The 24,955-nt window shown below is 37.7% G+C and overlaps 1 protein-coding gene across 2 annotated transcripts in view; it reads left to right on the top strand.

Annotated features, from left to right (window-relative positions):
* OCA2 (OCA2 melanosomal transmembrane protein) overlaps positions 1–24,955 on the top strand; it is a 199,257-nt gene that overhangs the window by 44,909 nt on the left and 129,393 nt on the right. For both annotated transcript variants that reach the window (XM_068681371.1, XM_068681382.1), the window contains 7 exons: positions 5,277–5,375; positions 5,990–6,178; positions 9,762–9,819; positions 11,024–11,096; positions 19,914–20,071; positions 22,391–22,473; positions 22,813–22,966. In XM_068681371.1, coding sequence (XP_068537472.1) covers positions 5,277–5,375; positions 5,990–6,178; positions 9,762–9,819; positions 11,024–11,096; positions 19,914–20,071; positions 22,391–22,473; positions 22,813–22,966 — 814 coding nt within the window. The remainder of the gene's footprint in view (positions 1–5,276; positions 5,376–5,989; positions 6,179–9,761; positions 9,820–11,023; positions 11,097–19,913; positions 20,072–22,390; positions 22,474–22,812; positions 22,967–24,955) is intronic.

The following is a 24,955-nucleotide window of genomic DNA, read 5'->3' as shown; positions in this document are numbered from 1 at the left end:
CATCTGCTGTCAGACAGCTGGAGCTTCATCTGTGGACACCATGGCTTGGCAGGACCTGCTCTATCATCTGTGGCAGGGATAGACCTCCTCCAGCTCTGGTTCATCTTCTGGGTTACTATGGAGACAGAAATTGTAATTGCTTGAAAGATTAGCAATAGGAAAATATGACTTTGACTGCAAGTAATGAGCTCAGAAAATGCACACTTCCTCAGAACAAACCTATACTCCTGTGGAGAGAGCCAAAATCTGTATATAAGGCTGTCACAGCAGTAGCCAAGTGGTTAAGAACACAATCTTCTCTTTGAAAGATTTCTTTTAATTAAAAAAAAAAAAAAAAGCCCAGCTGTAGCAAATGTGAAAATGAATGTGACCACAGCTGCAGTTACACAGGAGGCAGGTCATACTCTTCTTTTTATAATGTCAGTTCTATATGGATCTTTCCACATGAATGTTACTTTATGAGTCTTTGAAGGAATCCTCATCAAATACTTTCTACTAAGATTTTGGTTGGTTGGATGCTTTGCCATTTTAAGTTATGGTGTCTCAGAAGAATGAAGGTGTTTCTGCAAAAGTACTTTTCTCATCTCTTTGGAAGGAAAGTGAAACGGGAATGTTTATCTTTTGTGCGAAGGTCTATGTGTATGTACATATAAATTCACACATATGTAAATGCAATTTTTTCATGCCTCTTCTCATGATGTATAACATGCTAATGACTTTTGACTCTGAATCATGAGAGAAAAACAATGGGCACAAGTGTTATCCTGCTTACCAGCTCCTCACCTGCACATAGTATAAATCTTCAGATCTTAAGAGCAAATCTATTCATAATATGCTAACCAGCTGACCTAGTGATTAGCTCCTTGGTAATGTTGATGAATTGCTCACTAGAGAGAGACTGCGCTCCATTCTAGTGCATAGGTATGATCAAAGTTCCCATCTGTTTCGGTTGTGAATATAACATTCAAAGCATGAGCTGATCTCAGGTTTTGAAATACGTCACACTGATTACTTTCTCTTATTTACACAGTGTCATAATTGTCAGCCACTTGCAGGGCCAAAGAGCATCGAGAATGATGCTGCTAGCATTTTTGAGCACTGCAGACTTGCTTTCGTAATAGCAAGGGCTCTTTAGGCCTTCCCACATTTTGTTTGGAGAAAATCTGAAGCTGATGATCAAATCCTGCTGTAGTGTCTCTGCAGAAGTGTGAGAGGTGCAAAGGTGCTTGCGTTAGGCTTTCTACGTTGGGATGATGTTCATTTTTATAATCTGTGCTATTCTTTCATGATTTTTTTCCCCAACATTTCTTTCTAGAGCTTTCAGCCTTCAAGATTTTTTTATGCCCTAATTAGCTTTATTGTTTATATTACTCTCATACTCTAATTAGGGTAATCACATCATGGGGGAGTTGAAGCTCTCCTGCTTTTTCTCTAATTATTTTTGTTTTGTCAAGCCTGGCTGTTTCCTGCTGCTTATTCTTGTCCATGTGTTTTTACTCTTTACAAATTGATGTTGTCATGTACTAATGGCTTTCATTTTATCTGAAGAACCTTCCCAATTTTACTATATTGGCCCTTCTTGGCAATCTGTGAAGCTCTGTAGTCCCATTTAAGTATTTCAAGACATATACCAGTCAGCGGGGATAACAGATGCACAGAATAAAGAGAGAGTAATGTCTTTAACTAGCCTTCTGGATTCTTCACTTCATGTTTGGTCATTTAAATAATTTTCCACCAAACCTTGGGCCTCTGCCTGGTTGCTGTAGCTGTAGTTGCGTTGCCCTGCAGCACTGTTTGCACAGTGGTCACTCATGGTAGTGATGTGGACTTACTGTGCACTCTGGGATAAAGAGCAGAACATATCAACTCTGACATGTCTGTGATGAAGCTGAACGTATGCTTACCCGAGGATGTCCACACAAAGTGCCAATTTTTAACTTGCCAGTGTTTCTGTACTGCTTCAGCTGTTCTGCTATCAGTACTTCAGCTCTGTATTGGGAAGCTTCTCAGTTAAAAGCAGTTTCAGAACTAGTTTTTCTGAATTCACATGTAACTACCATGCAAGAGTCTTTACATAGAGGCAGCATGATCAGTTGTTCCACTCTCTGCTTCCCTTTTCATGCATGTGAGGAGTGGTGCGTTATGAGTCCCTGCCCTGCTCACCATGCAGACCTGGGCACTGTGGCAGGACATGGTGGGTTTGTGTTGCAGGAAGCACGGCCGAAAGCACGACAGACACCAGTAGAGTCAGATCATGCTCCATTTTATTGCCCGAATAGCCTAACTTTTATAGAGAACTTAACAGGGGTGGACAGTGTTTCACACAAGATTATTGGTCAAAAGTACTCAGACAAACAACTACAAGAAAACAACCCCACCTGCAAGAAAAGAACCCCCCTTGTGATTAGCAGTCACGTACACCTTGTCCTTGAGGCCAGCTGCTGGTAACAATATTTTTCTGAGTTCCTTAATTGGGCGATGTGGGAGTCATTGCCGTGGGAGCTTCTCACAGTTACTCTGGTAGCTTGGTTTGCTCAGCTACAGCAGGCCATGAGATTTTCTAAGGCCTACTCGTGGTTGCTTAAGGCAAGCTCAGATTGAACAATTGTTCCACGGGCACATGTCCACGTCCTGTATGCCAATTCCCAACAGGTTTGTGGTGGCAGCACGCTGTCATCAGCCCTCACTGGTGCTTGAGGATGGGGATTGTCTATCTCTCTCTCTCTCTCTCTCTCTATATATATATATACATACACAGAAAGATAACGCAAAGCAGTTTAGGTAATACACTAAAAATTAAATGGAAGAAAATGGATGTTTTTGTAGAAAGATTTCTGGTTACTGATCTTAGATTTTGCACCTGTCCTATGAGGAAAAGAAGTAAAGTAAGTGTGGAAAGGTTAGTGGTACACACAATGTAAGGTTAGAGCAGAATAGCATACAATACAATACTTTTTGGAATCTTTTTCTTTCTTTTGTGTGTGTGTGTGTGCATGTGTGAAACAAATGGCATCATTTTTTTTTTTTTTTTTAACATCGGAAACAGCTAATCAGTCTTTGCATCAGTTAAATTTCTGAATGTGCGAGTTCAAGGCCTACCATCAGAATTTTTATTAAATGTGTCACCTTAGGATGCAAATTCCAAATGTAGAGGAATGCCAGGATCAGCCAGAAGCATATCAGTATTGCTTGTTGAGTACACGCTTAAAGTCCTAATAGTGTTTTTACTCTCCTTATGGATTCCATTCTGTGAAAGCTCTAGGTAATCTTTTACATCTAAGGCTATGATAAGATTAAAATAGCACTTGCTGTAAAATATCAGTTTCTCCACTTAAACATTTTGTGTGAATGATGTTCTCCTATTTAAAAAAAGGAAGTACTTCGATAGTTTCAAAGTATGCAATCATCTCTTCACAGATGAAGTGTCAGTGCAATGTAGCACCTGAATTCTAATCTGTCCAGCATTTGACCTGATGTACTGGATAATTCAGTCTCTCTAGCACTTTGTTCTCTCTTATTGAGACTGCAAATATGGTGCTTAAAGCAGAGTTTGAAGAAGTACTTTGCCCACTCAAGGCTAAAATAACCATATCCATTTTCTACACAACTAGCATGGCTCCTGAATTGGTAACACTACTCAACAAGAAAGCTGAAGCATTAACAAGAGGTTTTAATTTTACAAAGTCTGAATTTTCATAGTTACAGAGTGGCTGAGGTTGGCAGGGCCCTCTGGAGGCCACCAGGCCCCAGCCCTGCCCCAGCAGGGCCACCCAGCGCAGGCTGCCCAGGCCCATCTCCAGGCGGCTTTTGGAGATCCCCAAGGAGGAGACCCCACAGCCTCTCCGGGCAGCCTGTGCCAGGGCTCCTCACCTGCACAGCACAGAAGTGCTGCCTGGTGCTCAGGGGGAGCCTTCTGGGGGCCTGGTTGTGCCCATTGTTTCCTGTCCTAGCACTGGGCACAACTAAAAAGATCTTGGCTCCATCTTTGTACCTTCCCTTGAGGTGTTTATAGACACTCATGAGATTCCCCTCTGGGCCTCCTCTCCTCCAGGCTTCCTTCACAGGAGAGGGGCTCCACTCCCTTGGTCTTTTTTGTGACCCTATGCAGGCTCATATAACTCTATAAACTGAAAGGAATTCCACTATCTTCCACTGTATTACAAGGTTAAACACACAGATCCTTCTTTTTAGACTTCCTTTATATTTAAAGGGCTGCATTTGAATATTAATTTGTTCGTCGATGACTTTATAATTTTTTCCCTCACAGTCCAGGAATAGTAAAAGACATTTTAGGTTTTCTTATAGTTGTGGCCATCAAATCTAGATGTCTTCTGGAGTAAAGACATCTACATATTGACTATATGTCTAGGAAATTTCTTTGGAGCATTCTGGTGGGGAGTGCCTGAAGTTATGAAAGGAGTGAATTTGAATGCATCTGAATAATGATTGTATTGATGGGAAACATCTCTGGAAGAGCTGGGTTTTGGAAAGTGCTCTAAATGGTTCAATTATTTCATCTCTCCCAGATTCCTGCTCCAAAGTCAGACCCCCTTTATTGTGTTTGATTCTCTTCAGCTGTCCCTTAAACTTCAAGATTTATATTTTAGCAAAAAAAAAGTAAAAATGCTAAGCGGCAATATGGCAAGACATAGCTCGATCTTGGTTAATTATCTGCAGCACCAGTACCAAGACTTGACAGAAACTGTTTGGAAGTGGTTGTGCTGCAGGGATGATGTACTTCAGATAAAACTTTCTTCCCCGTGCAAAGGGGGGCATGGTTGCTGTAGAGTTTACTAGATTTCTGTTATCTACATGTATGACCCAAAGGACACATGTGGAACAAATATTATCATTTTATTTTGTTTTCTATGGTATACTTACATCAACTTACATGAATATATGTAATTATTTTCCTTAAGATTTTTTTTTTTTTTTTTTTTTTTTTTTACAGTGCAATTGTTCCACTGTAAATTTAAGCTCTGTGAAATGTAAGCATCCAAGTGTTGATTATTTGTATATTGCTCATCTGGCATTTGGAGGGAATTTCATTGACTATTTTAGACACCACTCTTAAGATGAGGTAAATTTCTCGTTTGGTCACCATGACTGTAAGGGAGTAACTACTATGACTAGTTCACGCTTTGTGAAAACCATAAGTTAGGCAAACACCATTCCTAAATTAAACTAATTAGATGCTCTTGTACCAAAATATTCTGTAGAATTGCAGTGAATTGTTGCAATGCAAACTAACTGTTCTTTTTTCCCTCTCTCCAAAGGTATCACTTCAATTTCTCCAAATTATTCAGCTCAAGGTCAAGAAACACTTGCTTTACAGAGAAGACGCCACTGCTGAAGGTCTCCTCAGAGGACAATGGGTTGGTTACTTTCATTTTACTCAAAATACTTTTTTTTTTTTTTCTAAGTTCTCTTGTATTTAATTGTGCATGGTTCTTTCTTATATCCTGACAGCAAACCTGATGGGAAATAAAGTGAATGTCAGGGGTTGCAAGCAGAGAATTACTTTGGAGGAACTTGAGTGGAAAGAAGGGGCTATAAATGGGACAGGGAATGATGTAAGGTCTGAGGTCAGGGTGATTAGAGAGTCCTTAGGACAGGCAGCTGCTCTCATTTACTTCATGTGGTGTTACATCAGGTGCATTGCAAGATACAGCAGGGCTATACGCCCCGTTCTGATGAGGAGTTTACACACTAAATCCTGAAGCATGTATGCCTGGTTCTTCAAAATGCTGATTCTCTCAGGTACACCTGAAGCATCATGAGGTCTTTATCTTTGATCTGCTGTCTACCCAGCTGTATCACCAAGGGGAGCTCTGTACTGAATACATGTAAATCTATGTTTTTGTTTTTCCATTGAAATACATCATAATGAAGCTAGGAATATGTAAGGTCAGTTACATATACTATCTGTTGAAATAAACCACTGTTTTGTTTTATTTATTTTTTTTTATTTACTGAAAATGCGTGACAGGTTGCTGTGCATGGCTATTCACAATCCAGATTTTACCACAGATGATGATTCATGGGACAACAGCTCTGCAGAATTTGAGCAAAGATTTCAACTGGGAAGTGAAATGACCAGTTTGTCTAGATCTGCTTCTTCTGAGAAATATGAAATCTTGGACAACCTTCATGCCAAGTTCAATTTATCAAAGATGAGGTCTGAATTCAAATCTTCAGTTACTTAGTTTTTGCATTTTTTTTTCATTATTTTTAGTTTTTAAGTATAGCTGGCTAGAAAATGTTTATTTTTTCTGCAAATGAATAAAATAACACTCCATATTTAGGCCATATTTTACTATTGATAATTTATAAATAAACCCTGATGACATTGATTACAGCCTAGTGATCAATAGCCCCTTGTTCTTAGAAGCATTAATCACAACTCCTATTCTAAATTTGAAATTAAATACTGTCTTTATTGCTTTTAACATTTTGAAAGCCATTTCATAAAAGCCTCTTTGTTTACTCCAGATTTATTTTTCAGCGTGCTTTTATGAAATATTTGTCTTTAATTAAAATATATATATACATACACAGTCTTCTAGGTACTAACAATGATTTCTGGAGTCATGACAGTAGCTTTTCACAGATACACAATGCAAAATATAAACAAGGACTTTTTTTTTTTTTTTTGTCTTTAGGTACATTGATATATTTCACTCTTTGATTACTCTCAAAGTAATCTTTTACCTCATTTAGGCGAGGATAACCTTGAATCTTTTAATGTATTAAAATATGTCAATATAGTAAGAGCTTAAATTCAAATTTTCTCAGGATATTTTAACCTGGGGTTGTAGCTAACAAACTCTTTAAAAATCTCAGATACTAATTCTCTCTGTCTTTTCTGGAGTTTCAGCACTTTTACCTACTTTGGTTTGGACTCTGCTAATAGTGCTAAAGATTTGCATAGAGCCCAGTACTGCATGTCCTCATCTCCGTATTGATCCATGGAGCTTTTTTGACAAGATGTCCATGCCTCTTTTCCCAATCTGTATGTTGTCTTAGCTCATCACTTCACAATTGTTTTCCTTTTTTCATTGTGCATATGGTACTGTGTGGAGTGCCACTCTCCTGCACCGCTGCTAAACAAATGGAGCAGGAGAATTTCAATGGCTGCAATTAGTGCAATATGAGCAGATGTGAAGAAGTTTGGCAGGCGTCTTTCTTCACGCTCGCAGTAGCTTTCCCTGGTAGTTCATGGAACAAAGGCATCGAGCGGGAGAGCAGAATCAATTGTTTCCAGTATAGCATACGTTTATAATCTGGAGAGTGGTGTATTTCTCTGGCAGAACTTCCTGTGAAATATTTTCATTGCTATAGTGCTGGTTGTACATATGGGGCCAGCTTCTTGGCTGTCGTAATTCAGCATAACTCTGCTGAGATAATAAATGGAGCTAAACTGCCTGACACCACATGCAGATCAGACTAAAAATCATTTGGTTTAGAACAGGGGGTGAAATCCTTCATAGATTTATACTTCATGCATTTCCAACTGAAGTCAAATAGGATTGCGCCGGAGGCATATATCAGCACAGAGTTTGGCATGCAGTTTGTGCTTGCATCACCGTGCCAGATTAGCACTCTGGAAAGAGACAGATTGCAAAACACGGACGAGTCAAAGGCTCGTCGCTTCTCAACTGTAAGCTGTTAAAAGCACTGCTTCCTTAATACAAAATGCCATGAAAACAAACAGATGGGAGGAAAAGAGGCTTTTAAATTCTACATTTAATAAAATAACCATTTCCAAAAGCTTTTTTTATTATATCTTGACAGCTCCTTGAGATGAGTTTCTGTTATTTGCAGACAAGTGTTTATAAATTTATGAAGTCTTAATTAATGCTTTTTGATTTCTCTTATGTTTTAAAATCTAGTTATTGCTGTTTCTTGGTTCAACAGTAATTTGAATTATTATTATTTGGAATGATAATTTGGATGTGCAAACAGAAAATACAAAATACATTAAAATTAAACCAATCTGGACTGGGCTTTAGTAGTTCACAACATGATAAGTTCTCAAAAATACTGAAACAGCTGTGATGTGAAGATAGGAAGACTAGACAAGTAGGAGAGAGGCTACATGACAAAGCTAGCACTACGTATTTTCTATAAATCATACAATACTAAAAGAATCATCAGCTGAAAGAATTATCAGCTGTGGGGTGCTGATAATGACTTTTGCTGTCATTCTTCTCTTTTCAGATCTTTATTATACTCTCTCCCACCCTACCTTGTTTTTTGTTAGAGCAGGGCTCTCTGGTGCTTCTGGAAGAAGCCACCTAGCTGTCTTCCTGTCTTCCTTTGCTTTCTCTGATGTTTCTCCTGGGCAAAGTTCTCATAAACTTGCTACCACTTGCTTGACTGTGGCATCATATTTTAATTCATATTTTAATCAGCTACTGTTTTTTTTTTTTTTTTTTTTAAACTCTAGAGGAAGGAATTTTTTGGAAAAAAGGTTTTTCAAAAAATGGGTCTCCAGTCACTCATATTACTTTCAGTCAATGAACTCGATTTAGGGACTTATATCCACTGTGATTAAAAATTATTTCTGACTCCAGATTACTCCACTTTAATATTTTGTTCTATAGCATCTGTCAACAGAGCTATTTATTGCACTGTTCCCTTCTCAACTAATTATCCTAGTGACTTGAAATGTTTTTCTTCTTGCTTGTCATCAGGCTTAAATCAAACCTTGCATTTATCATTCCCTCAGAAAAGCAATGATTTAGTGTTTACTTTTGAAAAAATGTGATGAGAACATCAGTGGCTTCAATTAGTGAAGAGATGTAATAAGGGCAAATAACAAAAAGAGTTCTGTAAATTAAGACATCTGTGTAACATTCTGATGGGCAACAAGAAAATAATTAAAGAGTTGCCTCTTATGGTAAGATAAAAGAGCTGGTAATTTAACAGTGATAAATCTTAAGATTTCTTACTTGAGAGCATAATTTTTCAACATTTGAATTTAGAGTTATTCTTGCTTAACCCACTCCATAGTAAGCTCTGACACTTCAGAAGATTTTATGGCATTGAATCTCCAGAACTGGGCATTCCCTCAAAAGGAACAGATGTGCTATGGAAAAAAAATTGAGTTTTGCTAGACGGTTTATGTAGAGATGCTCACACAGCATATTTGGTTTGAAGATATACTATTAAAACCGGGAGATTATTAAAGCTTGCTCTTGTCTTCAAACTATCTTTTCAGGATGCCTATTGGGCATCCTATGAATAACTTTCATGATGCATATTAGAAGTCTGGTTTTGGGGAATTCGTTCATGACAGTATCCCTTATGCAGCAATCTGTCATTTCTGCTCAGATGTGTCACCCTCCTGCAGTGGCTATGGTTTCCTCTGCAGCCCTGGGAGAGGTCTGGGAGAATTAAAGGTGCTTTGGGTCTCTTGGGAGCCATCAGTAGCAGCAGGGAAGTGGCTCCAGGTCCCAGCACCAGCTCATGCTGCAGCATTCACTTGGCTTTCCTGAGGGATAAAACCTCTTTCCCATGCATTAAGAGCAGCCTGGTGGCAGAGTGGGGACAGAAAGCCCTTATAGTCACCAGGGCTTCCTAATCCTTTGCTGACCCTGTGTAGTTTTGTTCACACTCTGACATGGTGTGATATCAACTGTAAGTGCTCAACATGATATTTCTGAAATGGCAGAACTATTAAGAGTACTTTTTTTTTTTTAATTTTAAATTTTTATTTTTAATAACCATTCAGTGAATACATGTTTCTTTCTTTTCAGGTGCTGTCTAAAATTCCTGAAAGTTTCAGGTCTTTTTATCTTTGTAGTTGTCTGCTCTGTAAGTATTGAATTGGCAATCCTTTCCCCCTCTTTCTATTAAATTTCTTACAATTAGTTTAAAACAAGTTGTGATATTTAGTCTTTGGTAATAAAAAATGTATCAAGGGTGGGAGCAAGATGGCAAAAAAAAAAAAAAAAAAACAAACACAAAAATGTTGTGCAGGTTCTTATGCCTAATCAGACAACTGCTCAGTGCACTAGCCACCACCCTGGACAATGTAGTAGGGAAGGTAGCTGGGTTTGAGCAGTCAGTTTTAACTTAAATTAGTGTGTCCTCAGTGTTTCCTTCTTGAAGTTAAGACGGGTCTTCAGATGTTGCTTAAAACTTGGGGAATGTTGGTAGGTTTTTCCTCTAGAAAAATGTGGATCTCCTCCTATATCCCTTTGAGCAGCCATTCTTTCATGGAAGCCACTAAAATGTATAAAAAATTTTTGTGTCCTCTGCTTTTCTGAGCAGCTGCTGAAAAAGGGCAGCTGGGAGCAGTTCCCACCAGTGAGCACTAGCAGTCAGTAAGTAGGCAGGAACTCCCCAGAATATGACTGTTGAAAGGAAAATCTACAAAAATACAAGAGAAGATCTGTGCTCTCTAGGCAGACCAGAGACCCCAGCATGTCTTTAAAAAAACCTCTCCCATTCTCAGTTCTTTTTTTCTGACTTCTTCTCCCTTTTTCACCACTCTGTTCTCCTTCCTTCTTCCGCTGGTTGACTTTGTCATTCTATGAGAAATGTTCTCTCCTTGGCTTTGTTTGCTGATATACTCCAGGCAAGATTTTGTTTTCCTGTCCTGTTCCCAGCACTTTTCAGTCTGCTTTCCTCTCCTTCCCTCTCCCACTAGAGCTGTTCTTAGTCTTCATCGTACCTCCCTCTCCATGTAAATTCATCACCATTTTGGCTGTTAATTTCACCTATCCTGTGATGCTGTGAGACAGTTAGTTGAAGAGGTTTAGTTCCTTTGTCCTAAGAAACACTTGGATGGCATATATTGAACAAGTGCCTTTGACAGTAAGTATTATTTGTCCTTGGTATGTGTCTCTGGGCCACTTTTCAGCTGTGGAGGAAGCATACCTGAAAATATGGAAAGCAATCTTAAGATTTAAAGTACTGTTTGAAAGAATCTTCTGTAAGTTTCTAAAATAAGCTTAACAGGTATTTTTGAATTTTTGTATGATTAATGTATATTTGATTTTTATCCTCATCCTAGGTTTTATTTGGCATTTATCCAGATCAAGGTATGTCCTGGCAGATGTTGGCTGTCTCACCTCTGGAAAGCTTCTGTATCCTTCTTTCATTGAAGAAAACTGAACTGGTTTCATTGATAAAGTGGTTGAATGGCTGTTTTCTTGCTTATACCCAGGAAGGATTCAGTGTCCTCAGAGCATGGGCTGCACTGAGACTCATTACTTGATGAGCACAGTCATGCTCCACATTTGAGCTATAATGTATAGCACATGTCTGGGATGTCTTGTGGTTCCCATCCAGTTAAGTTCCATCTCTTTGTATGAAACCTGAAGTGTGTAAGTGGGACCTAGTGGGATCAAGCCCCAGAAAATAGCTCTGACCATGACTAGCACATGCCCCTGGCTGTAGCAACTGCTCTCCAGCCCGTTTGCTCTGGATGCTGTCCGTGCTGTCCATGCTCTCCATGCTGTCATCTGTAGCATATCTGTAGGGTATACTTGATCCATGATGCTACTCAGTGAACTCCTTCAAAAGCAGCAAACTAGGTGATTCACAGACCTGTTTCCAGAACAGCTTAGCACAGGCATATGTTTGGATTTGTGTATCTGTAGATATTTTTCAGTGGAGGTGTGGAATCTTTCTTTTTTTTTTTTTTTCCGTGTAAAATTGCTCAATAGTGAATTTAAGTCCACAAATCTTCAACAAACTCTTCAAAAGAACAAGCAACAGAATAATCCAAAATAAAAATGATTCATTGCAGGTGAATGCAGACCTGAATGTCAAAGGTCTTTGAAGGATGAGCATTCAGTTATTAAACAAACAAAAATTGCATTTCTTATTCTCAATATATTTCTAATTTTATCACTTTGGTCTACAATTTACTTGTTTATTATTTCACTAATGTTAGAAGATGATTCAAGCTACAGATATACTTTATGGGCTCCTGGGAAGTGTCTTGTTCTGAAAAAGTGTGGTAAGAATTCCATTTTAAAAGAGTGATTTCTTCTGCTTAACTGGGCAGGTCTGTAGCTTTGAGCAGGGAGAGTCCACTTTAAATAGCTTTGATTGTTAGCATTCTCACTATTGCAAATAATGACACAATATTACATGACTGCTAGGGTAAATGAGGAAGAAAATGTCTTGAGGGCCATATATAATGAGAAGTGGAGATTGTTTTTTTGGAGGAGTGCAAGTGAATAGGACCAGTGGGACCAGTGACAACTTCAATGGTAAACTCCCATCAGTATCTTGTTCACACCGGTACTTTTTTCCTCCTTGAAACTGTTGTTGAAAGGTCCTATTTACATATGCATGTGGTCTTGAACAGCACCAGAGCTGTAATGACAGAGACTGCCAAATCAGGGTGCATTGGTGGCAAGTCTTTGAGTTCAAATTTTAGTCAGCTCTCAGAACATAACTTGAGGATTAGATGTCTTTCCACAGATGTTGGGTTAGAACCATAGCTTCTGCATTGTGCCTATTGATTCTGTAGCCAGTTATACTTTTTGCTTGTTTCAGGAAATGCTGTTGGGACTGGGATATGAGAACAAAAACAAGTATTCCCAGATTTCACATTTTACCTGTCATGTCAGGATGCTTTAGCCAAGTAGCTGTCAGACAGAATACAGCATCCCCCTTCTTTACTTGACAAACCTGGAGCTGCGTCTTCTTAGTTTATGTCATATGTGTTGAAAACTGGATGTTCTGTCCTTGCATTCCTACCTGAGGTCAATGAGATAGGAGAAAATATGTGAGAAGAAAGCTATGCTTCATTTTCAAGGTGACACAGTAATTCAAGCAGAAGGGTCAAGGAGGAAGATTTCATTCCTAAATGAGGTTTTGAAAAGGCATGAGCAATTCTGAATGTCATCTCACCATTGCTGCTAGTCTTCATTTATGCAGATGTAAGCTCATGTGTTTGTCCTCCACTTTCTCACACAGTGAAGAAAGTTTTCACCTTTTTGGCTAGACTTGAGTAATGCTAACCATTCACACACAAATGTCAAATATGCGATTTATTCTGGCTGACAGACTGTAGTATTCTCAGTGGATACTGAGCGCTACTCTCTGAACGTCTACAAGAATTTCATGGTAGGCAGGCAGGTGTGTTGCAACTGTCCTTGTCACAAAACCCTCAGAGGTTATTATACAAGACTGCCTTGGGTGAGAAAGAAGTGTCCTAGCTCATATGATGCTAAATTATGCAAATGAACACTTTGCCTCTTGTAGCTCAGTTCTTAGAAAGCTGTTAAAAAGTGTCAAATTGGTACTAAGTGCCATATACTCGTTATGCTTTAAAAAAAATAAAATCCTTAATTTCTATGCTTTTCCAGAAAAGCCCATGTAAATTGATTTCTGTATGTACAGTCTCATGTATACAATGTCTGCATACACTAGAAAAATCTATGAAATCTAAAGCCAAAGATGGAAATATTTTTAAAATTAAACTGAGTAGTCCCTTCGGACTTAATTCATTAGTGCCACTTAGTTTTTTTTTTTTTTTTTTTTTTTTTTTTTTTTTCTTGTCATGGCCATTAGATCTCAGACCTGGTGGGACTTTCAGTCTCTGGCTGTTGGGAGAGACTTGCTGGCATGGCGGTGACCTGCTTTTAATGTGATGTCTCTGTAGCCCTTTTCCATTGCTTTAGTTCCTTTTTGATGTTTCTGTAGTTTAATCTATTGCTTGGATTTACTCTATTTTTTCCCCCCTCACTGTCTTCTGTGTCTTTTCTAATAGCTCACTTGTATCGCCCTTTGCTTTGTCCATCCCTATGGATACAAACCTGACAGGTAGCACTGAGGAGTGCTGGCTACAGTTTCTGAACGCAGCAGCTTGCCTCCCCTGAATTAATAGAAGCTTTCTGAGTACTTAACAGATTTTTTAATACTAGTTTCGCTATTGCCACCAGATCCAAATTCAGTTGACTTAGTATAATTTTTCAAAGTAGTGGCAATATTGTTCCTTTTTGAAAACACTCGGAATTTATTTGCTTATAAATTCTAACAGTAAACTCTTTAACAGCAGAGAGAAGTAACTTTAGTATAAAGCCAGGCTGAAAGACCCTCTTCTGCAGGAAGTAAGATTCAATACCTCTATTAATGTATATCTATGCAGCATTTTCAGACCTTTGCTGAAAGGCTGTATGTTAAAAGGAACACATAAATAATTAATAAGATGATGTACCTTTGGAAAGTGGACATAAATAAAAATAGAAGAGATATTTCGTAGTTTAGTTACAGATACCTATTCTAACACATGAACATATTTATTTTCTGTAACTCTTTGGCCATTCAAACATTGAAGTAACCTCGGTACATTAGCTGGTTGACCTCAGAAAGAATGAGAACTATTCCCACAATTCTTTCCTAACCATGTAAGTTTTCAGTCTTAAGAATGTTCTGAAATGCTTACAATACTCTGTGTTTATTCCTTCATTTCTAAACTATTCTGCCCTGACCTAAGTAAAATTTTAAATATTTCTCAAACAGTAGGGAACAGACAGCTGGAGCAGAGCTGTGCATTAACCTTTAGAATTGAACAAGGCTTTATGAAATTAAAAAGTAATGGGGATTTGTGGATGTTACTGAGGAATTACACAATCAAACTCTACCTGTCATTTAAAGAAGTGTCTGCCTCCCTAATGGACTGTCTTCTTTTCTTTCACTGCACCTGATACAATTATTGCTATTTCTTCACTTCTCAATAGTAGAAACTTTGGCTTTTTACAAGAAAAGATAAATCTTCCAGTGCAGTACTGGGGTGATGGGTCTCGCACCTACCTCTTTGAGTTGTGAATTTCCATCTTTACTCTGTCCCTGGCAAGTATTTCATTTACAATCTTGTTTGCTTCCCTCTCAAGAACATCTGTACTTGTGCCAGTTACTGCTATAGGTGAGGGAAAGTTAGGTTAGTCTAGGTGCAGCAATTCCATTTTCCCTTTTCAGATTTCTTGTCAGAACTTACTTCAGGTCCAACTATTGTGGACCTGAAAACTAATAATAACTGGAGAGAGGACTTTGAATTCTTTCAGAGTCAAATTTTTCATTTTTTTGAATGTATTTTAAATACTTTCAGTCCTGATCTAATTGTTTGCTTTATATGCTTGACATCTTCTCATTAAAAATTTTGGAGTGAGGACTGACACTTTGCAAGGTATATATTTCCACAGCACCTACAGTAAGGGGTTCCTTACTCACTTGCTCCTGAAATATTATCACCACAAAACAAAAGTTAGAGAAAATACTCTCAAGTTGTGACTGAACATGTCTCTGGTCATCCAAAAAACTATAGATATCAAATTGACTAGTCAGTAGCTATTTCATCTGGCTTAGCTCCATTCTCAGTGGCTCTGAGCAATTTAAACATGCCCCGTCCAGTGTTAAGATCTCAAATTCTCAAGTAGAAACTGTATCTCAGTAATATATTGAAATTTACATCATAGGCTAGATTTCTTATTTTATTTGAATTCAGTGGAACCATTTAGAAAAATTCCACATATGGAAATTGATAGGAGAGGCTTTAGACAGAGAAGACGAAGATATGCTGACCTTAATATCAAATTCCTCTATTAGGTTGCATGAGTTTGAATGGTGGGTCAAATATGTTAATCAAGTAGCAAGAAAAGGTCACTAGGTAAACTTGTAATCATGCCATGACCATTAATGACACTGAAAATCACCTTTTCTGCTCCTTGAACCAGAGGTATTTATAGAAAGAACAACTGTGAGGCAAAGAGCATATACAGAATTTATCAGACTTTTCAACTTCCATGGAAGTTAAAAAAAAAAAAGGGTTCTTTTTCCAAGAAACATAATTTGAATGAATGAATGAATGAATGAAACAGCTTCTCAAATCCCTTTAATTCTTTTTGTTCTTTGAATTTATTTTGTTTGTTACTTTAGCCCTCTACTGTCAGACACTCCTTGGTAATTTTTTCCTTGCAGAACACATTTAAAAATGGTTTAAGTTTGTTGTTGCTGTTGGAAACAAACTAAGCATTTTGGCCCGCAGGCAGTGTTCAAACTGCTGAGTAGATGGATGAAGATGAGGACCATGTACAGTGGCAGGCAAAGAAGCAGAATATCAAAGTATGGTTGAGAAAATGTTATGAAAAATAGTTTATTAAGAACCATAAAACTTCTGAAGAGTTATGGAGAATTCTTCAGATAGGGAAACCAACAGTTATAGAAGAACTTGTGTTTCTACATGCTACATTTTGAAGGGATGATGTAAAAACACCCTAACTAGTTACAGCAATCTGCTTTACATCAAGAGAGAAAATTGAAAAATGCAGAAATAATCCCAGGGCAACATGTAAAAATGTAGTAAGGTCCAGGAAAAATGTCTTTTAAAAACAGCAAAACCAAAGAAACCAGCCTGAGCAATGGGGTCATAAATCAGAATCAATAGCATACATGTACATGCATATCAGAAACTTGGTGAAAAATAATCAATAGTTGTAATAATGTCAAGCTACATTTTACAGTAGGCAGAGTAGGTGATACAAATAGATAGAATATAGAATATAGAATATCCTGAGTTGGAAGGGACCCTTAAGGATCATCAAGTCCAACTCTTGACACCGCACAGGTCTACCCAAAAGTTCAGACCATGTGACTAAGTGCACAGTCCAATCTCTTCTTAAATTCAGACAGGCTCGGTGCAGTGACCACTTCCCTGGGGAGCCTGTTCCAGTGTGCAACCACCCTCTCTGTGAAGAACCCCTTCCTGATGTCAAGCCTAAATTTCCCCTGCCTTAGCTTAACCCCGTTCCCGCGGGTCCTGTCACTGGTGTTAATGGAGAAAAGGTCTCCTGCCTCTCGACACCCCCTTACGAGGAATGTTAAAGAAAGATTGTTAAAGAAAGAAGATGTTAAAGAAAATGTAAAGTCAGCCATCTGCATGCAAATATAAGAGAGAATCTCTGTCATTCATAGCTTTTTGGTTGGTTCTGTACATACTGAATAAATGGCTTGATGCAAGGTAACACAGGGACTCTACTTAGGGTGTGACTCATCTCAGCTACACCTGAGTTAGTCATCCTGGGCTCTCTTTATAGTTTACAGAGGCAGCTGGTGCTTCTAATGAGTGATTCCTCTTAACTTAATGTGGTGGTCTAAATTAAGGCAATGAATTCCATCTCAAAAGCACTCTCTTTTCACTGATTTTAAGGGAATCAGAGTAACCAGCTGAGATGCAGATATCATCAGTACAGAAGTAGAAACTGTGGTGAATGAATTATAATTTAAATATTTAGCCGCTGCATCCCATTCTATCATGTTGTTTATGTAAGCTACAAAAAAGAAAAGTGACATGAGGTGACTCTCACACTCTCTTCGATACCTTCTCTGAGCAGCTAGTCAGAAAACGAAGAATGGAAAAAAACAACTCTTGGTTTAGCTTTGAGCGATGCACCCAGGCTGGTGCCAGATGTAAATACAGAGAGCCACTGTGTAATAGTGCACAAAGCATATGCAAACCAAAATCCCTTGACAGGATAATTCACAGCAGTAATATAATTTCAAGAATGGAACTACAGAAAAATGAGGCAGCTTAGCTGAAGTGAAAAAAAAATAACAACTCCAGCTGTAAATCTTGTCAGGGAGATATTTTTTTTTTCTTTAAAGGCAAATACTGCAAAAAATGTTAAGAACAGAAAAAAAGTACCAGCATGGTTAAATTGCAGAGTAAGAGGGGATGCTAGAAGTAAAAAGATAGTTTTCCCAAAAGTTGAAGTCACATCTGAATGATTGAAATGGAGAAGAGATCACATTCTGGCAATTTAAGGGCAATATAAAACCAAGATAAGGCAGAACAAAACTATTCTGAGGAGCTGCCTGGTAAAAAAAAAAAAGTGCATTTTGACTTATCAAAACATGGCTGAAGTTTTCTCCCAGGTTAGTTTGATTCTACCTTTCATAAAGGCTGTGATCTGCTGCAGTCTAACAATGGAATTATGACAGAGTCTCTAAATATTTTTTTTGGAGAAAGATAACTCTGATGGGATTTTAGCTCTAAGTGCCTCATTGCAGATCAGTGAATGATGTTCAGTTCCACTTGCAATCAAAGGAGAACCTTTTTTTTTTTTTTTTTTTGATAGTTTTATAAATGCACAGTGCACAGAAAGGAATGGAAAAAACATCTAAAGTATCCCCATCTTCACAGGAAAAGAAGGAAGGAAGAACTCTTCTTGGAAATAAGGTTTCATTTTTCCCTCTTTAATTTCAAGCATCCTTTATAATAGCTTCTGAATGTGTCATCTGAGTAATTACAGGATTTATTTTAAAAGTATTGCTTAAAAGGGAGCTGCCATAATTATATGCACCTGAAGCTTTTTGAGACATAAATTACTGGCTACACTTCTAATAAAAAGCAGACTGTCAAGAGGTGTCCCAAATCATTGGGTTAATGACTTCAGGTCAGCAGGCCTCTTAGAAAGTATAATTAATGTCTCTAGCTAAAGGTATACATTTAGTTCCAGTGGACACTAATATCATATATTAGGACACCAAAAAACTATGGTGCCAAGTCACACTTAAAACCTTCAGAAAGGGAAGGGAACTGTACTAATTTATATTTATGTTTGCTAAGGGCTGCACGTGTAAATTATCTTGTCTGGAATTAGTTTCCAAGTTTGTTGCATCTGGGGTTATTTTCTGTGGTTTCCTATGCAATTTCTTTAAGCAAATAGATGTCTCGAGCTGGCTGGGTGGGTCATTCTTGACGAACAGTGTGTGAACAGAGGTGGTTCAAGAGTTTGGCAAGTTCAGACTTGCCAAACTAAGCAGGGTGAAATTTATATCACCTTGCAATGCACTGAAGTCAGAAGTTAAGGCTGTTAGGATACTCAAGCATGTGTCTGAGTTGCGTGATTTCAACAGGGCATATATGTGTAAAGTCAAGTGTCTTCTTTCTCATCTTACCCATATATATCCATAAATATACACACGTATATTGATGATGCTTTTGCTCTCTACCTCATCACAGGCAGCTGCAAAACAATTCCACTGTCTCTCTGTTGTAGCCTTTTTAAAGTCTGTGAGGGCTTTCAAAGCTCAGGTTTTCCTTTTTCCCCAGACCTCCAGGGATAATTCTTTCTCATCCAAGCCAAAAATGAACTCCTAACAATACTGAGTCTAAATAGTCCTAGATATATTGCATAAATAATGCTAGGCTTTTTAATTTTTATTTAAATAAATAAATAAATATATAGTTAATGGATTTGTCTCTCACTGATGGCTGATTTCTTAATTATATTAGACTAGGAATGTAGTTTGACCACACCTCATGCTATACCTGAGAAAGAAAAAGTAGAAAAAGAGCTGGAGGAGAAAGAGACCATGAGTATTCTGGCAGAAGCTGAATATATGTTTTTAGATGTTAGCAAACTTGTGAATGAAGTTTTGGCCAAAAAGCAAATTCTCCATCATGAATGGGGCATTGATTCTGATTTAGTTTCCCATGTGGTTGTAGCTTACACAGTGTTTTTCCCAGTACAATTTCTGTGATGTTTAAATTTCTGAGCTAATGATGCAGCCTTTCATCTATACAAACACTTAAAGAGCTTTCTCAGTCTCTCTGCATATTTCCATACACTCTTTTGGAGCTTTGGTAGATCTGCAATGTCAGCTGAAACTGATTGATCTGAAAAGTTGCTAGGAAAGGACAGAAGTATTGTGATCCTGTAAATTCTGTTGCCTTAGGAAACCAGGCCAAAACAGTGCTACTTGCCGAAGAAGAAAATGTTTGTTTTGTTCTTTTCATAATTTCTTGATTATTTTAGGTGAATGTGGTTTGTTGCCTTTTTTTTTTGTTTTTGTTTTTTTTTTTTTTGACTATTTTTTCTTCTGGAGTTGGTACAACTTATACTCATTTTTACTGGAAATTCAAACCTTAACAACCTTATTAACAGCTATGAATCTGACAGATTTTCATGATTCTGCTCTGTTGAGGTTAGACCTTGGAGGTCCATTTGTAGCAGATGTAGAGGATGAGCAAACAGAGGAATACATTTTAGTGCAAATCAGCCAGACTGAAGATGCTGTCCCAAGGAGGAGACACCAGCAGCAGGTGATGGCATTTGCATTTTCTTTCACTTATTCTGAGATGCGTTTTGTCTTTTGTATTTCCATCATTGGTATATGCATTAGTTGGTCATGCTTTTCCCTGTGGGAAAACCTGTGTGAAGGTCAGCATTGGAAAAATTATTAGAAAAATAATTAGAATAAGCCTTTGCAAGACTTTCCTTAACTTCCAATCAAAATTTTCTAAACCTGATATCTCTCGACTGACATCTTGCATGAAAGTTCAAGTGTTAAAAGTTGGCAATATTTCAAAAATTGTCTTAGGAAGAAGAAACAAGTGTAAAGTGTCTTTTTGCACTCACTGAAATACATTTTCACATTTTGTTGCAAATTATTTTCTCAGGCAAGTTGTCACACTTATTGGCTTTTTTTCTCTTAAGGCTTTTTCATTGCTGATGTTGTCTGTAGCAACTTCCTGCTGCTCCCTTCCTGAGAACTCAGTGAAGGAGGATCCTTTATGAGGTGTCATTGTGTATCACTGAACAATGAAAATCATAGAATCATAGAATCATAGAATATCCCAAGTTGGAAGGGACCCACAAGGATCATCGAGTCCAACTCCTGACACTACACAGGTCTCCCCAAAATATTAGACCACGTGACTAAGTGCACAGTCCAAACGCTTCTTAAACTCCAACAGGCTTGGTGCAGTGACTGCTTCCCAGGGGAGCCTGCTCCAGTGTGTAAGCTTCATCATTTAATAAATAGTATTGGCATACAAACTGCTGCTTCTCATTCTGTATAGGTGGTGTCCTGTACCAGTGATAATTTAGCTGAATAACATCAACAGTATGCCCGCTTACACCCAATACCACAGGCTACAGAGAAAGATTAATCCCACTACCTCGGTGTGCCAAACAATATGATAATGGCAATTACACCCTTAAACCACTGAACTCCCTGATGTGGAGAATGCTGCTGGCAGTGATCCCCAAGGAGCCTTCGCACTGCTGCAGGTAGCCAGAGCACAGTTCGTTGTAGCAGCTCACCTCCCGCTGGCACTCCAGTGGTGGTCCTGACATGACCAGATTATGCTACTCAGAACGACTTTGTCTGTCTGCGTGCTCCTCAGGCATTTCTCTGCATCAGATGTTCCAAGTTGGCTGATTATGCTGTTTTTTTTTTTTTTTGTTTGTTTGTTTTTCTTCTGCAATTTGTAGCACATAGGGTCAAGACAGATTCAGGATTTACACTACAATTAATGGAATCTTACATTTATTTACATTTATTTTCTTAAAAAAAATAAATTATGTATCTGTATGTAATGACATTTGACTAAGTTTGCCAGTATATCAGTGTATTTTAGTGGGTAAAGTTTCAGTGTTTTATTTTCTGAGGCTCTTTTCACTCTCTTTGCTCTTGTTCTTCTCTCTCATTCCTCTTCTTAGATCAGCAAAGGAAGGAATTCTGTTTCTGTTTGCTGAAATTCTAGCATGTACTCTTCATAATGTCTGGGGGTAGGATCTTGCTGTTGGGCTTCTCATCATCTGTACCTTATGTCTGTTAGTTTTCTTCCTAGGCAGTCTTTAGGAGCAAACCACATTGTCTTTTCTATGGCTTAGATGACAGGTCACTCCAGGGACTATTGCCTGTGGGAGGACAATGGACACTTCAGCAACTTTGGCTGTTTTCCCTTAGGTAGTCATCTAATGCTCTCCTGGCAGGTCCTCTACCTTAAACCTGCCAAGAAAGAGTATCTTTAGCATCATAATGTAAAAGCACCACACTGACTGTCTGTAATTTTTTTTTTTTTCTCTCCCAAGCCATTTGAATTTAAGAAAAAATATCTTGGGCCACAAGGGCACCACTCAGAGCCTGGAGGACACCTGCCCTAAGTACCATGCAGTTTGTGTTGCAGGTCAAAGAGGACTGTGCAAAATTCAGAAACTCTGTACCAATTGTCTGGAAGTTTGGGATTGCTCCTGGGATTTGTGGCTCTTGCAGTGTGGAAATGCCCACAGTACCCTTGTGTTGTGTCACCTAGCTGAGATGCTTAGGTGAGGAGCCTAGCTGCCCTAGATGTTCCCTAAAGCCAAACAGAAAGTGTGATGTGGTCTCCCCTCTCTAGAGCATCTCCTGGAGTTGTTTCCAGCTTCACTCATAGAACGAGGGGATGAGGATAAACTTGCTGAAGGCTGTTAACATAACTAACAAAGTGGAATGAATTTAGGGTGGTGTGTCTGATCTCCTGTCCATAAAAATCCTCCAAGCTGCAAAGGAGATAGAATGAAGAATAAAAGCCAGAACAGAGGTTTATCACTTTCACTGATTTTTACTAATATCACCAAATCTGACCCTTTTGCAGGTGGTGTACAACTGGTCTCTACCTTTAAGTTCAAGAAGAAATCAGCAAATCATCACAACTAGAACCTTTCAGATGCCAAACAGGTTGGCTACAAGACTCAGAAACAAACCATTGAAGTTTACATAGACTTGACTGCCAAAGAATAAGATAACATTCTAAAAATAATCTGTCACTGACTGTTTCAGAGGGGCAGGAAAGCATGACTCCTCCTTTGCTTTTTAAATGCATTTCCAAGGGTGGCTTGCTGAGTTATCTTCCAGGCAAAGCTATCTAGAGGGATAAAGTGAAAATATTCGAAAAGTTGCTTGTAATTGCCAAAATATAACACATATTTATAGATTCTTAATATAAAATTAATGCATAAGTAAAAAGAATGAGTTTTCATTACAGAATAAAAACAAAACTTTTTTTCCTTTCCCCAGAGGCACCATCTTCATAAACATTCAAGCTTTCCTGCAGGAGCCTGGAAGCGTTCCTCTCTCCATGAAACATCAATACCTTCATGCTAATATAGAGGCACAAGTAACAATTGCATCCATCATCTTAGTTGGTGTCTATGTGCTGATCATACTGGAAGTAAGTCATGTTTTGTGCTTTGGTTTTATTTTTTGACCTACATTGCAAATGGAATGTGAGGAAGAGTTTCATTCTTGAGCTGTAACATACTTTTAAGATCTGTATCTGAATCCTTGCTGAATCATTATCATTGCTAGTGGAATGAACAAGGTATGTGTGAGGAAATTGTTCTGAATTGCAACTGATTCTGGCTAGGTATCCAAACATTACAGTGATTCTTGCATGTTCTTCTACTAGCACCTCTTAGTGTTTTAGTATTTTAGCAGGATTATAACTTGGCTATAAGAGTTAAAAAATAAATTTGGTTTATAAAAGATGCAGAAAATCTTAAAAAGGTTAAAAGCAATTAACTTTTTTTTTTTTTTTTTTAACTTCGGTTATTCCCTTTTTTAAGGCACCTCAAACTATAATTTTGCTTACTTTTAAAAGGTTAAACTGTGCACACTTCTTAATATCACTGACATTTAGAAATGCTTTTACTGTATTATTTGAAGAAAAAGAGTCTGAGTTAACATGAAGAAGTCAAGGGATGAGGAACTTTAAACATATATTGTAACTTAATTCCAAAGCCTTGAGTTACCAGACCCAAAGAAAATACCTCAAATCAGCACTAAGGATGAAAAATATGTCAGAAAGAGCTCCGGCTCCTACAAACTTTACAAACTTCTTTGAACTGAAATCATTAACTGTTTGATTATCTTGAAATACAGTACAAATACAGGGGCCTACCTTTTTTTTTTTTTTTTTTTTTTTTTTTTTTTTTTTTTTTTTTGAGATTTTGTGAGTATATACATTCTCCATGAATTTTCCAGGAGTTCCAATAGTATGAAACAGAGAAGTGAATCAGGTCTATAAGGTCTATGTAATGTCTGGCATGCTCACTACTTATACATATCCCTTGTGTACCTTAAGCTTTTCATCCTGTTACTTGCTGAAATGGTAAGAAAGATAGGTAAATGCATTCTTATCAAATACCAGTAATAGGCACATGTAACATGACAGATGCTTCAGATGCTTAGATTATGTGATTCAAGACTGTTGATTTATTTATGAGGCTAAAACTGGTTCTATGTATTTTCTAACTGTGCAAAGAGACCTAATATTAAGTGTGAAGGTGGTTTGAACTAGATCTTGATGTATACATAGGTAGGAATGCAACACAACACCAAAATAAGCTTTATAGTCTTTAATGCAGCTTTAAAAAAACACACAACCTATGCAATCCTATAACAATTGCAAAACTTTTTTATTTTATTTTATTTTTTTAATATGCAATGGCTGAGATTTCTTGTTTCATCTTAGAAAGTCACTTTTGAACAATTCATGTGTGCACAGGAAATAAAGGCTTGAAACTGAAGAGCAAAACTAAGAAAAGCATGCATTTTCCTGTTGTTTCTAAGAAAAAGCTCTGAAACTACTCATTAGTTCATTGCTTCTGTGAAATGATCATGGAAAAATTTCTGTTGATGGCAGAAAAATTATTCCAGCAAATTCAAAGACAGAAATAGATCTTTATAAGTAAATGTTTTTTGAATATTAAAGTGTGGGAAGTCACCTATTGCATCACAATTTTAGCTGCTTTCTCCATAATTTTTGTAGGAATGACAAATGCTGCAACTAGAGTAAATTTTAAACTATGAATTTATAAGCTGGCAATAACTAACATAAAATAAAACTTGACTGTTGTTTGGTTCCATCATGGAACTCTTCCAAGACATGGATGTTAATATTCTTAGTATATGTAATAGTGGCTTACCTTATATTTGATATTTATTACTTTGGTGCCTGAAGTTCTGCTTTCTCAACACATTGCACTCTAATCCATTAGCAGTTATCACTGTTAGAGAAATCAATTGGTGTTGCTGCAGGAGCGATCTCTCATGGATTTTCATTTTCTGTGTTGCTGCTCCCCTTTTTTTATCTGTCTTTATTCTAGTTTCCTGTGTTTTATTCATTATCGTTGCCAATATAGGTTCAACTTCAGGCAGT

This window comes from Anas acuta, chromosome 1, assembly GCF_963932015.1.
Source record: "Anas acuta chromosome 1, bAnaAcu1.1, whole genome shotgun sequence".
Classification (NCBI taxonomy): Eukaryota; Metazoa; Chordata; class Aves; order Anseriformes; family Anatidae; genus Anas; species Anas acuta.
This window is presented reverse-complemented; position numbering and strand designations above follow the sequence as displayed.